Here is a 15,550-nt window from a genome sequence, read left to right as displayed (position 1 = left end):
TTAAAAAAAACAACCATTTAAAATCTCTGCAAATTTTCCTCAGGGCATACAGAAAATAGAGAAGACATTTATTCAAGAAAATCTACTAAATCTCAGTAAAACAGCCAGAGTCTGCATTTGAGCTACAACCCAACTCAGCACGATGGAAACAACTGCTGGCCAGCGCTGCCAGCACCACAGGGCTCCCCCGCCACAGCTCCTAGTGCAGGGCTATGAAATCCGGCAGAGACCCCCGAAATACATGGAGCAAAGACTGACAGAACCGAAGGGAGAAATAGACAATCCAACCATAGTCACTGGAGACTTCACCACCCCAGTATTAGAGGGAACAGTGGATAGAATAGCTAGGTAGAAGCTCAACAAGGAAATTGAAGACTGAAGCACTGTAAACCAAGTAGACACAACACGTCTATAAAACACGGCACCCAACAATTCCCCAACACACTCCTGTCTCCAGAGCACATGGAACTTTATCTAGGATGAACCCAATCCTAGGCCACAAAACAATCTCCCCCAAACTCAAAGGGCTGAAATCATGCAAACTATGTTCTCTGACCACACTGGAATGAAATTAGAAATGAATAAGAGAAATTTCAGAAATTCACAAACACGTGACAATTAAGACACTCTTTGGGCTGATGAAAATGTTCAAAAATTGATTGTGGTGACTGTACAACTCTGTGAATATAGTGGAAACCATTGAATTGTATATTTTAGGTGGATAAATTATACAGTATGCGAATTAGACTTCAAAAAACCTGCTTATAAAAAAAGAACATATGCTTCAGTACACACAAACACACCCAGTGCCTACAGCAATTTAAATAAATATGTGAAAGGGAAATCTTATGAAATAAAAAACTGGAAAAAATTATTTGCTTGAAAATATTCTTTTAGTTAGTAAGCTCCTTTGTGCATTCAAAATAATTCTATTCACATAATATTTCATAACATTTCTCTGACCCATGCACGTGTCCTGAATATGTTCCAAGGCTTTTTGTTCAGATTAAATAAACCTTACATGAGACTTGTTCTCATCCAAGTTCATTTCATTTATACATTTCAATGACCTTTTCCCATAGCAGGATAACAAAAAAGCCTCTAGAAACATCTGCAATTCAGAGGGCCCCAGTACCTTGAAAAGAATGAAGAAATTATTCTGAAGTTGCATAGTCAAGACTTCCTCTACATCTGAGAAACTTAATCGCAGATTAAGCCCGTTTCTATTTAGTTATGGTGGTAATGACACAGCAAATTAAAGCATCATTCTTCCTTTTTCTCCTATCAATGTTTTTAAGGTAATCATAAAATTTAAGCAGAAATCTATGCACAAATAAAATCTCAACAGCAACATCTAATCTCTTCCAGAGAAGGGCTGGAAGCTGTTTTATACCAAGCTGTTTCCATTTAAAATCTTTTAAAAGATCAGTCACAACAGGCAGAAAGCGTAGAAGCATATCACAGCCGCCGTTTACTGAACACTTTCTGCCGGCCAGGCACTAGGCTCAGCACTTTTTCATGCATTATCTCATTTAACCCTCAGGGCAACTTCACAAAGTATGTATTACTAACACCCTTATTTCCCAGATGAAGGAACTGAAAGTCAGAGGTAAGCCAGTGTGCTCAAGGCCACTACTTTGACCGAGATCAAAAGCCCGTCTTTCCGCAGGGCAGGGAGCCCATCTTTGTACAGCTGTACCAGGTATGGAAATGCTGGAATAGTTTTGTACTGTTTGGTAAGTGGCCACTTCCCAAGCCCTCTCTTATCCTGTGCTTCCGGCCCCTGTTCCCATTGTCCCACCCAGCCTGGCACGTTTCCAGGGCCCTGCCAACTTCCCACAACCGAGAACGAATGACTTGGCCCCGCCTCCATCTCTACCTTCTGACGGGTTGTGCCCATGCCCCTGCCTTACTAGTTGCTAAATATTTTAATACGACCCCTGCCTGTCAGCCTCCAAAGTCCGGGTACCTGTATACACTTTCTCCAGAGATCCTGGGAGAACACAGCTGATGACTGAGCCAAAACTGACTTCAGTCCAAGTCTGTTTCCTCTGCATGTGGTCTTCCTCACAGGTCAGTGACGCTCATCGCCATTGGAGCAGGACCCCAGCTCTCATCCCTGCCCAACACAAACCCAGTGAGCCCTTTAGCGCGGGAGCACCCTTCCCTTCCGCAGCATTTAGACCTGCACGAGCCCAGCCAAGTTAGGAGAGGAAATCAGAACAAAAGCATCAGAAAAACCACTCCCCACTAAGGGGTCTCCTATACAGTTGTTCTCAACATTGCCATATCACCAGGCTCTCAGAAAGCTCGTCACTTTCAACTAAGCAATGGAGACCTTACTTATCATCTTACAAAAATCATGTAAAATAAGTTAACTTTGCCCTCTTGGAAAGGTGAAAGGCCGAATACTGTGAGGGTGAGCAGCATTCCCAAGTCTGGCAAACTGTGAGAAACGAATCGTGCTGCCTTTCATTCATTCATTCATTCATTCACTCACTCATTTATGGCTGCCTTGGGTCTTCGTTGCTGCACGTGGGCTTTCTCTAGTTGTGGCGAGCAGGGGCTACTCTTCATTGCAGTGCACAGGCTTCTCATTGCGGTGGCTTCTCTTGTTGCAGAGTACGGGCTCTAGGCACACAGGCTTTAGTAGTTGTGGCACATGGGCTCAGTAGTTGTGGCTCGCGGGCTCTAGGGCGCAGGCTCAGTAGTTGTGGCGTACGGGCTTAGTTGCTCCACGGCATGTGGGATCTTCCCGGACCAGGGATCGAACCCGTGTCCCCTGCTTTGGCAGGCGGATTCCCAACCACTGTGCCACCAGGGAAGTCCCCGTGCCGCCTTTCTGATTTGAACTGCAAGAGGAAAGTGAAGTCATAGTTGCCTTAAATATTTCAGTTCAGGAAATGTTTTGCTTGAAGTAAGCAACAGAGGAAAAAAAGAGGAATTTTCTTTGGTTAATTCAGCTATAATTATTCTATTATCTACTCACTTTCCCTCTAGTGAATACATGAGTGTCAGAAGAAAGAGGATGCACATAAAAAATCTGTTAGAACTAATAAACAAATTCAGTGAAGTTTCAGGATACGAAATCAACATACAATAACCAGTTGCATTTATTTACACCATCAGTGATCTATCTGTAAAGGAAATCAAGAAAACAATACTATTTACAAGAGTATGAAAAAGAATAAAATACTTAGGAATAAATTTAACCAAGGAGGTGAAAGATCTGTATAAATTTTATCTGTAAATTGTACAACCATTATGGAAGACAGTGTGGAAGTTCCTCAAAAAACTAAAAACAGGTGGTGCAGTGGTTGAGAATCCGCCTGCCAATGCAGGGGACACGGGTTCGAGCCCTGGTCTAGGAAGATCCCACAGGCCGCGGAGCAACTAGGCCCATGAGCCACAATTACTGAGCCTGCGCGTCTGGAGTCTGTGCTCCGGAACAAGAGAGGCCGCGATAATGAGAGGCCCGCGCACCGTGATGAAGAGTGGCCCCCACTTGCCGCAACTAGAGAAAGCCCTCGCACAGAAACGAGGACCCAACACAGCCATAAATAAATAAATAAATTAAAAAAAAAAAACAACTAAAAACAGAAATATCAATCCCTCTTTGGGGGATACACCCAAATGAAATGAAATTAGCACCTCAAAGAAATATCTGCACTCCCATGTCCATTGCAGCATTGTTCACAATTGCCAAGACATGGAAATGATCTAAGAGTCCACTGACAAATGAATGGATAAAGAAATTGTGGCGTGTATACGTAGAGTGGAGTAGTATTCCACTTTAAAAAGGAGATTCTCCCCTACGTCACAACACGTATAAACTTGGAGGAATCACGTTAATTGAAATAAGTCAGATACGTAAAGGGAAAAACTGCATCATCTTAGCCAAATACTTAGAAGCAGAGAGTAGAAAGGTGATTACCAGGGGTGGGAGGTGGGGGAAATGGGGAGGCGTTGGTCAAAGGGTACGAAGTTGCAGGTATGTAGGGTAAGTCTAGAGATCTAATGTACAGCACGGTGACTATAGTTACAGTTAATAATACGGATTGAATACTGGAAATTTGCTAACAGAATAGATGGCAGGTGCTCTCACCACACACTCAAAAGGTAATATGAGGAGATATGCCAATTGCTTGGCTGTAGTAATCACTTCACTATGTATATGTATATCAAATCAGCATGTTATACACCTGAAATATACACAATCCTTATTTTTAAAATAAAATGAAATAAAAGGGAAGATGTACAGTAAATATAACAGAGAATTAAGGTTGAAAATAAGCAAATATAAGAGACTGGAAGATCGTTCACACACACACACACACACACACACACACACACACACACATATGCCAAAAAATATATCATAGTCATTAAAATATGCTACTTACTGGAAATGGTTTAATATGACTCTGCTCTATGGCAACACCATGCATTGGACAGGCATATGGGACTGTTTTCCTTGTAGAGCAGAGGATTCTGAGGCTGGAAAGGGCAGTGAGTTGCTCAAGAACCTGCGACCAGCAGTGGTGGGGCAGGGACCAGTGGTACTCCCCACGGGGGCTGCTGGGAGGGAACAGGGAGGGGATCCATGATCTCTAAGAGCCGCCCTCCCTTCCCTCCTACTGTCACCTCTACAGTTGTCCTGTAAGGGTCTTCACTGGGACGGACTCAGCTTTCCAAACCTCTCTGTCCAGAGTTCTGTCCATTCGTCGCACTACCGGAGCCTCCAGGATGCACCCCCCGCCCCCTTCTCAGCTGGAGTTTAAACTCTAAATGTCAAGAATGGGTATTTCAGACTCCATCCCAAATGCCCCGAGAAACTGAAATTTATCAGGGCTGGTTTTGAGTGTTTCCTCTTCGCTGTTGAGATCTGCAGTCTCGCTGTGTGCCATCTCATTCATCAGAGCTCTGCATCTCCCCTCCACTAACACGTGGAACCAGGGTCAGTGTTGGGTGTCACTGCCCGGCACTGACACTTAGGAAGAAACAACCCGGTGGATTTGCACAATGAGTGAGGGAGCTGGTACGGGACCACAATGGCCGTGTGCACGTTCCGATTTTACTCAGCAGAGGTGCCGAGGTAAATCGGCCATCAACCTTTGTCTTTGGTCTCCAAAAAGCATTTGAAGATTAATTTAAACATCAAAGGTAGATCACATGAATAGAATGCCTTCCAACTTCTGCCAACTTTTATGATTTTTTAAAAAAAAAATGAATCAGGTGCTTCAACTGAATTCACATCTAGGATTAATTCACCTTGCCTTCCTCAAATTCTTTAAATCTCTGTTAGAAAACTCTAAGCTGTTTAAACCTTTAAATCAAAACAGTGTTGACTTTTAAACACCTGAAGCTAAAGTAAGCTCTGAAGAATTTAGAAAAACTCTGGCAGCACATAGCTTAGGCTTAGCCGTCACTGGATCTTCCAAGTTTTTCATTAAATTATCAATTTGCTTTTCCTCCAGAGTCTTTGTAATACATTTCCTGGATAAAAGCCTAAATCTTAAATTCAGATTTATTGAAGCTTGTACACATCTCCAGCAAATATACAAACACAAACATACAGAGAAGCCCATAATCGTGTTCAAAGTCTTAGCTCATGGTTTTAATGAAAAGTTTTGGCCTTGATTCTACTATATTTGTATTCACTTTTAATGTTTTTAAATGTATTCTATAACTGGGCACACATTCAAGGATGAGCAATAAATATTGCTTTAACTTTAGTTTCAATCATCTTGCTCAAAATAAGATTATGAAATAATTTCTCAGAATTTAATGTTTCTTTCCTCAGATAATCTCTTTGGTATAATTAGATTATTTAATCTTGTATTTTAATCTCCTTTTATTCCTAGGCATCTGGACTAAACTATTTCTTTGATAACACAGAAATTATTCCATTGTTCTCTTCTCAAAGGCAGGACTGCATTAAGTGTCTCTCTGTATTCAAATGCCTAAAACAGTGCTTGGCTTACAGCTGGTGTTCAATAAATAAATGTTTGTAAAATGAATAACAATTCTAAAGGACTGGTCTTTGGGGGAAGGAAATAAGAAGCTCATTCAACAAAAACTGTATAATAGAAGAGCTTCAAATCATTTTTCTGATGCATATGTGAGAAACTACATCTTCAGTAGAAAACATTTAGATATGAAACACATGCCAACTTACCTAGCTTGCATATTTGGTATATATCTAATTTTTTTTTTTTTTTTTGCGTATTGGATATTTTGTCTCAAGCTTCAACGTTTTCAAAACTTCAAGCCAAAACAAGTAAGTGGAGACTGAAAATCTGGGAGCATACGAAAGCATTGAGTTTGTAGTGTGGATTTGAGATGGCTGAAAAGGAGACTGCATTTTCCAAAATGAAAATATAATCCCCAGAAAATAGCAATGTTAATTTTTGAAAGTGAAGTTTGTCTTTACACAATCTGGCTTTTGTGGTTTTTTTTTTTTCACAAATGATAACATTTTATTATAGAAAAAGCATCCCAAATATAGGATTTCATAAACACTGGTAGGTGAACAAGTGCAGCTTTAAAAGTAAATACAAAGGAAAGAGGCAAAACCTACAAGCATTTTGCCTTTGAGAGAAAATGTAATGTTCTCCTGCAGAGGTGATCCCACCCAGAGCACGGATGTGGCTCCATCCCCCATAAAGGCATCAGGTTTGCTTTCTGAACTACGCCCAGTTTAACAAGTTCAAAATGATGGCAAGAAGTGGCATTGAATAAATCACTAAGACTGATTCTGAACTGTCTATTGACTCTTACTCAATAAAGGCTCCCCATCACACTTTGACAATTTAAAGCCTGTGCTCTGATTGTTCTTACTTACAGAAGGACCTGCTGGAACACTATCCATCCTTCCTGGGCTTATTCCACAGTATCTTCATAGACCTGTATACATTAGGTATCACACGGAATTTAGTTCCAAGTAATATTGCCTATTGCATGTCGTGCAATAAATCCAGCTACTTTCTAGCTTCCTTACCATTTTTTTTTACTGTCATTCTTTTTAATACCTTTTTCCACTTTGGAGAAACCATTAAGTAATCTCATCAGACACATTTTAACACTATCTCCTTGCCTGCTCCCAATTCCTTAATGGCAAATGTTTCCTAATCAACAATACGTGATATGATGCAGACACAAACTCAGATCCTAAACTTCAAATTCAGGTTTATCTTGGCCTGCTGAGCTAGATACCTCTGAATAAGACAGTCTGGGTAAAACCATTTTCTTATGAAAATGTTTCTGTATAAACAGCCTGGCTTACTTATTTAGGCACTTAGGAAAAAACACCAAACCTGGGTTCCCCCTTTTTAATTAGAAATACCTCTTGCCCAGCTGGCCAGAAGGGAATGACTGCAACCCAGCTCTTGCCCCTGCAAGAACTGCGAGGTCCTGCCACCGAGGAACGTCCTGGCCCTGGGAACAGAGCAGCCGTGGCTGACAGGAGCCACCAAGTCACAGAGATGCTGTGCTCTGGGCTGGGAAGGCGTGGGGAACAGAAGAAATGTCCGCTCCACCAGAGGGAACCTGTGGGCCCAGTTTTTCCCTCCGTCACTACCACCTGGCGACACTGGCAGATTTACCTCCACAGATTTCCAGCTCACTCAAACCCCAAGGGTTGGGGCCAAAAGCACATTAACCCAATTTGGGGGAAAAAAAAAGACCTAGTTTTTGAAAGCCTGAAGAAATTAATTATTTACATAGAACAAAGTGTTAAGCACATGCCACACTTTCATACCTAGCTTCTTACCTAAGCAAGGACTAATTAGTTTTAGAGTGTTAGCTGAGACATATCCACCCTTAAGTGTTATATAAGCTATAAAACAGAAATTATATATACTTATTATAGACTACACAAAAGTTAATTCAAATTTCCTTTGTGATGGCATGGAAGTCAACTGCAAAGTGTAAAGGAAGCACCATTAAACAATTATCTGGGCTGGTTGTGAGTATGAATGTAGTACCAGTAAGGTCAAAGCCAAACCTGACTTCAAACAGCCAATTCTTTTCTCAGACATAAAAAGCTACCGCCAGCTATAAAATAACGCTAACCCTAAACATTAACCCTGGCCATCAGCCTTACAGATGGATGCCAATGATAATTAGAATAACTCTGTGGCTGGGGGATGGCTCGGCTTAACCCCTTACTACTAATTTTTCTGAGTAAGGAACACAGCGTTGATGTCGCCTGTGACACTGGCCCTGGTCACATGCACAGAGAATACACGCCTTAAGAACACTCTTTACATGGGACTGAGTGAACTGATGAGGATGATTATAATTTTTGTGACTTTCTGTTTTTGAATTAAAAAAAAAAAAATCCCACAAGGACTCAGAGGCAAAAAATATACAAATCAATTTTCACTGCAAATAAAGGAGCTGTTACAGTGGAGGATTACTGGACTGAATGTCAATATTATGACATAGTATGAGTGTGGTTCGTGTTTGGTAATTGCAATCATTGTTGCTTTTGTTGTGGTCATCCATCTACAATGCTTGGTGTCAGTTGATTTATCTCTTGTAAAAATAAAATACAGTGTGTGTGTGTGTATGAGAAAAAAAAGGAAATGATAATTTTAATGTCATGGAGGCAATGGCTAATGCTATACTGGTAATCATATTACAGTATATAAATTTCCCAAATCAAAACACTGTACATCTTAAAGTTACAAAATGCTGTATGTTGATTATATCGCAATAAAAATAAATAAAATAAATTCAAAACTAAAAAAAAAAATTAAAAAAAAAAGAACACTCCTATTCTTCATGGCTTTCGTGTTTTAATGTTCATCCAAGATAAGGTCTATGCACACACAACCTGGTGTGCACAGTGGTTTGTTCCACCAGTGGAACTTCGGGGAACACTGGCTTCACACCGGACATCTTATTCTGATGTTCCTGGAATAAGCATTCCACCCAGAGGCCACAGCACACACACACAGTGGTGTGGCCCTGCTCAGTGTTAGCTTGCCATGACTGAGCGAGCACTGCAGGAGTATCTTCAAAAGTAGCTATTTATTGTCAATTATGGCATGAAATTGCTCACGATCACTGAAGGTCTAATTTATTCATTTAAATGTGAGATTGGGTCAATTATTGTCCTGCCATTTCACATTGCTGAGCTCGGGTCCTGTAAGGAGATGAGGAATCTTTCATTTCACACTTAAATGATTTCTTGGTCATCCAAGTAAAAGATGATGTGCTCTAGGGGACGGCAGCTGGTCCTCTCAAGGAGACAGGCTGAGGGTCTAAACAGGGATGTCCCAATGCCTTAAAATGTCCAGTCTGGTCTCCTAGCTCCATCCCAGCCCTCCCCAAGTAGAAAAGACAAGGAATAGTGGATGCTGTCAAATAACTCCCAGATCCCGAGGGCAGCCGTCAACCTCAGACCACACACCACACCAACCAACCAGGCCTAGCCCCACAAAAGTTAGTCGGGCACCTACCATCCTCTGCAGAGAATGCTATTCAGAGCCTGTAGCATAAGATCACTGACACTGGGCAGGCATGACCTCCTAGCACAGCACCTGGCCTGAAACACATGCTCAAAAAATGGCATTTATTTGTTAACCTCGTGTCCCTTATGGAAGTGAAACAATATCGTATTTGCGTTTGAGAAAGAAGAAAGATTATAAAGCGTCCACACACCTTAGGAGAAGGACGTGCCCTTCATTTCACTGGAGTCTTTGAGAGGAGCGTTATGATGAAGTGGGGGGCAGGGCCTGAAACGCTGACTGGCCACAGCCAGAGTGACATCTGCCCTGGGGGAAGGGTCATGGCCAGCTTTGCTCCTCCCTCCTCAAGAATCCTAAGTCATTTCTGGAGGGCAGACTTGACAGCTGCAGGGACCTGGGTGACCAAATGAGAGCACGGCCACCCTAAGAAGGTGACAGTGAGTCCACTGCTGCAGAGAAGCTTCGCAGGGGCAGAACCTTGGCCCCTGATGGGCGGGTGACACTCATGCCATATCCCTCAATGGGGTTCTGCTGCTCTACACTAGGACTTTCACCCCGAGCTGTCCCCCACAAGGGATCACCTGTAAGAGTCGCGTTTCCCAAAGTGCATTCTGACTTCATGATGTGCTCCTCTAAAAAGAGTCACTTGGTCCCATTATTTGAAAACAGCCCCCTTGGAGCTCTAGAATATATGTGAAGGACCTTAAAAGCTCAGCAATAAAGGCATTTGTTTTCCTTTGTTCAACAGAGCATGTTCCAAGTGTCTTTCAAATCCTAACAGCCATCAGCAGCCCATCTCCCTTTCAGAAATATCTCAGGAGGCTGTGGAATGAACACAATGGGCCCTTTGATGGGAAATAAATTACATCTTTATATTCACTCACCACTAATTAAAATTTAGCGTTTCCTTCAATCATGAACGCAGGTAACCTACTGAAGTGAGGGGTACCACTGCCTTTACCACCAAGAGAAAAAAAATCACACTTTCATTTTACGTACAATTGTTGCAAATACCATTCACGTTCATCACTACTTCTAAATCACCTTAGTCACCAATGCATGACCAGGTGTCAATTAATTCATCAATAAAGCACATATGTTAGTATATCATAAATTTATTTTCTAATAGATACTGCATGCTAATATAATCCGTTTCCTTTGTAAATTTAGTGTTTTGTACATTTAAAAACATTATTCTAAGGAGGGGTCCATGCACTTCACCAGGAAGCCAAAGAGATCCAGGGCACAGAAAAGGTGAAGAACCCTGTTTCACGGGTCTTTGAACGAGATGGCGAGGCAGGTAGGTCATGATGTACTATTTTCTTAAAAGTCTAAGGCTACGTCAGAACCACCCATGCAAACACAAGACCAGCACGAGGCCAGTAAACAGGGACACTGACGTCTGTAAAGAGCCAGGAGGACCCTGCGAGGAGGTGAGCGAGGGGCAGGGCATGGCGTCAGGACCGGCTAAGGGGCCACCCCACTCCTCCGCCCTCACTGCCAAGAGCGCCCAGGAGGTCTCAAGGTCCAGAGCTGGACCTCCGTAGGCTACAACCTCCTGCAGAGAAAAGAAAATGTGCAAAACGTAGAAAGGACAGGAGCCCTTCTTAGATTGCATTTTTTTCTATGACTAATTCTAAATTTAAAAGGACAAGGAAACCGCCAAGGCTCATCTGAGAGCAAATGTTGGAAAGACATGATCACTTCACTGACACCAGGGAATATGGGAGACAGCCGAGCCTCTGGCTGGCATGAGGGCCCCTCCTGCGGCTTGCAGGGCAAATGCAAATTTCCGGCACCAGTGGAATTCGTTGCAAGTTCTCCTACAGCCCTGGAAGGGTTAAATCACATTGTGACTTTGTTACTGAAGATGAAATGGTCATGAATGTGATTGAAAAACAGGATGAAGGTCACCAAAATGCCATTTTACCACACGACAAATAATGGTAGAATAAATATTTGTTGAGAAGTAATTGTTACGCAAATCTTGCTTAAGGTAGAGAAGACAAGCCTGGCAATAAATACAGTCATTGCATTGATTACATGCACCGAAAGAAGGGAAGAGCACGCCTCACCCCAAAGTAATGGTTTTCCTTTTGAAAATGGATATTTTAAAATCACCAATGTCTGGTCCGCCAGCACAGAAAAGCTGAATTAGACTGCAGTCAGGACTCGCATGTTTCTCGAAGTTCCCAGGAGATGTTAAAGTGCCTCCAGGGCATCACACCTTAGACTCGCTGTTAGCTCAACCCGCCAGCTGCCTGAGAGGTTCTCAGTTCAGAGGCCCCAAGAGGGCCAGGACGCCAAACAAGCTAACCAGCCCATCAGTTTCGGTGCTAGCGCTGAACCCAGCAGTGCGTTAGCAGCTATGGTGCCTTTACTAGTACCAGCATGCAAACTCACTTCTCCCACATTAACTGACCTGTACACACGTGCTTCCCAGAGCTGCAATACTGCACCCCATACTGAACCCTAGCCTGTCTGTCACATTAGCAACGTTTCCACTCTGCCTGACGCTTGCTGATTGAAAAAAAAAAACCTCCTCTGAGAAACCTGGGGGAGGGGAAGGTTGAAAAGAGGGTGAGCTTCAGAGTCCAGAGAAACAGGATCCAAAGTATGGATTTCCATTTAACTGTGTACCTTTGAACCAATTACTTAACTTCTCAGAGCTGATTTCTTTATTTATGAAATAGGGATGATGAAAACTTCAATACTGGATTTCGCAGATTAAATGGGAGAATGTGAATAACTTACTGGCATATAGTAAATAAGTAAATTGGGAGAGTTTTTTCCCTAGTAAGAAGCTCTCTCTCTCCCCTATTTATTTTCATTATAATTGAAGCCAGTTTCAATGTAGTTCGTAGTTGCTGAAAATTGAAAATATCTCAACCTAAAATTTTAAAGTTATACACAACAGGGACCCACTCCACTGTTCCCCAGGAAAAGAAACTGAGATCCACAGATGGTGTCTGAGGTCCCACAGCCGGGTAATGTGCCTTTACTCAGCAGCACTCAAGCAACAGTCCTAAATGGACTTTGATCTTGATTTATTTATCATTTATTTTGCTAGGTCATCACAGAGATCTCAAGTATAATAGGACATGGTTTCACAACACAATTACTCAAGTTAGGAGGAAAAATAAAAACGAAAGCAGCACTTGAAAAACCACAGTTTCATACTCCTTGTCATTTGGTATATTTCATTTTTCCCTAATTATATGCACTTAGTGACTTAGAGCAAAATAATTCCCTTAACAAATAGACCTTTTTCTCTAACTATATCTGTGTGTAATGAGAATAGAATAAAAATAAAAGTTCTCTTCCAATTTACTCTATTTTTATCAAGTGCTAATTGAGAAGGATATAATTTGCATATTTTAGAAGGCTGTTAAATGAATTAGCTGATGAGTAAGTACTTTTGAATTTAAAAACTAAATAATATTAATAGGAAGGAGAAAGCACTTCAACCGTTCTCCATTTCAGACCATCAACCAAAGAGGAGGACAGTAAAGAATAATAACCTCACACCAGTTAGAATGGGCATCATCAGAAAATCTACAGACAACAAATGCTAGAGAGGGTGTGGAGAAAAGGGAACCCTCTTGCACTGTTGGTGGGAATGTAAATTGATACAGCCACTATGGAGAACAGTATGGAGGTTCCTTAAAAAACTAAAAATAGAATTACCATATGACCCAGCAATCCCACTCCTGGGCATATACCCAGAGAAAACCGTAATTCAAAAAGACACATGCACCCCAATGTTCATTGCAGCACTATTTACAATAGCCAGGTCATGGAAGCAACCTAAATGCCCATCGACAGACGAATGGATAAAGAAGATGTGGTACATATATACAATGGAATATTACTCAGCCATAAAAAGGAACAAAATTGAGTCATTTGTTGAGACGTGGATGGACCTAGAGACTGTCATACAGAGTGAAGTAAGTCAGAAAGAAAAAAACAAATATCGTATATTAACTCATGTATATGGAACCTAGAAAAATGGTACAGATGAACCGGTTTGCAGGGCAGAAGTTGAGACACAGATGTAGAGAACAAACGTATGGACACCAAGGGGGGAAAACCACGGTGGGGTGGGGATGGTGGTGTGCTGAATTGGGCGATTGGGATTGACATGTATACACTGATGTGTATAAAACTGATGACTGATTAAAAAAAAAAAAAGAAGAATATGAAGACTGTGTGTTAGAAACAGGAGTAACAGTAGTGTCACAAAAGGTTCCTAATGTTTGTACGCTCATTGCTTATAGAAATTATGCTGATGACTAAATCAGCGGTGCTTATGTGGCAAATAGTCAATGACTGAATTGCTTTACCTTCAGAGAGAATTTTGCTCAAGTTATCTATTGCTGCATACAAACTATCCCAAGTCTAGGCAGTGCCTCTCTGACCCACAGGATCTGGGCCAACTGGGGGTGGAGGGTCCCTGTCCAAGATGGTGCCCTAGTGTTCCTCAGTGTGTGGTCCCTCCTCTCTCTCCCTCTCCCTCCCGCCCTCCCTCCCTCTCTGACTCTCTCATAAACACACATCTTCCAGAATCTTGCCACACCCCCTTGGATCCTCACAGCGTGGCAGCCTCAGGGCAATCAGATTTCTTACATGTTGGCCGAGAGCTCCAAGAGCTCCAGGGTCCATGCTCCTCTAGGCCTGGGCTCAGAAGCTGGCCTGGCATCCTCTGCCATATACTTTCGGTTAAAGTGATCACAGAGCCCACCCAGATTTCAGGGGACGTAGACCGTCTCACGAGTCAAAGCACTTGGGGCCGTATTTAATCCACCACAAATCTTTAAGGGAGTGGTTCTCAACCAAAGCCAATTTGTCCCCTAGGGGAAATTTAGTGATGTCAGGAGACATTTTTGGTTATCACAAGGGGGGGAGGCGGGCGCTAATGGAATCTAGTGGACAGAGGCCAAGAAGGTTACTAAACACCCTGAAACTCACAAGGATGGTCCCCCAACAACTAAGAACCATCCGGCCCCGAATGGCAGCGGCGCCAAGGTTGACAGGCATCACTTTAAGGTTTTCTTCCCCCCCCCCCCCCCCCCCCCCCCCCCCCCCCCCCCGCACTAGAAGCGAGGAGTTATTTCACTCTCTCCCCTTGGAGCTACAGGCTGGGTTTCAGAACAAAGATAGAATCCATAACAAAGACAGCATTATTCAATTTTAATTCAACAGAAACACTGAATTTCTGGTGTGTGCTGCATGCAATGGGTAAACCAGAGGTTGATAAGACCTGGTGCCTGACCTCAGGAAACGCATAATCCGGTGGTGAAGAGGCGAGAAGAGCAGCATGACAGGTGCGTAAATCATTATCTGCGATACAAAGGAGATGAAAGTAATCCCCGATAAAAGGTAAGTTCCATGAATTCAGGAACTTTGGCTTATTTTCTACTCTATTTCCAACACCTAACACCTAGATCAGTTCCAGACACTTTACAGTGGATCAGTCAACACTTGTTGAGTGAATAAATGGAACTGAGCTCCTATGTAAGGAACAGAATTTGAGAAAATGCCCAGAGGGGCTCCTTGTTGGAAAGGCCAAGGGCACGGAGTGTCACCCTATCCAGGAGGGTCTCCAGGGTGCCACATGACCTTTCTATCTTGGTGTCGCCTAAAGGCAGAATCAAAATGTTTTAGGGCCTGGTGGATAAAAGAGGTACAAACAAGAGCTAGGGTTCTCAGTGGGAAGCTGGGAACAAAGGTTGGGGATCCCTGCTGTGAGGTTTCCTGGCTTTCCTTTGTCTGTCATTTGTGAGATTACTTGGTTATTTCTCCACAGTGGCAAGCAGTTTAACTCTCAAAAAAGGGCAGCAAGCAAGGGAGGATATGATAAAATCTCCTCCTGAGAAACCAAATGATGAAGCAGAGGGGAAGAAAAGAGAGGACAGGAATCCAGGAGAACATCCAAACTGGGGCTCCCAAATTGGATGGGAAGCAGCCTCAAATCAGATGGGAGGCTGAGATGCTGAGGCCTCGAACAAGGGGGCGAAAAAGCCCAGTTTGAGCCATTTGCTCTTGAGGAAGGGCCAGCATCTTTCCTCTACGTT

The 15,550-nt window shown here is 42.6% G+C and overlaps 1 protein-coding gene across 43 annotated transcripts in view; it reads right to left on the bottom strand.

Moving 5' to 3' along the window:
- Positions 1-15,550, bottom strand: part of FBXO15 (F-box protein 15) — a 585,398-nt gene that overhangs the window by 442,563 nt on the left and 127,285 nt on the right. The window contains exon 10 of one of the 43 annotated variants that reach the window (XM_082355207.1): positions 2,501-2,852. The exons of the other annotated variants lie outside the window; for them this stretch is intronic. Coding sequence (XP_082211333.1) covers positions 2,727-2,852 — 126 coding nt within the window. The 3' untranslated portion in view covers positions 2,501-2,726. Of the gene's footprint in view, positions 1-2,500; positions 2,853-15,550 lie in introns of those variants that run through there. 43 annotated transcript variants of the gene reach the window in all.

This window comes from Balaenoptera borealis, assembly GCF_965194805.1.
Source record: "Balaenoptera borealis genome assembly, chromosome: 14".
Classification (NCBI taxonomy): Eukaryota; Metazoa; Chordata; class Mammalia; order Artiodactyla; family Balaenopteridae; genus Balaenoptera; species Balaenoptera borealis.
The sequence above is the reverse complement of the archived record's forward strand: the minus strand, read 5'-3'. Positions and strand labels throughout refer to the sequence as shown.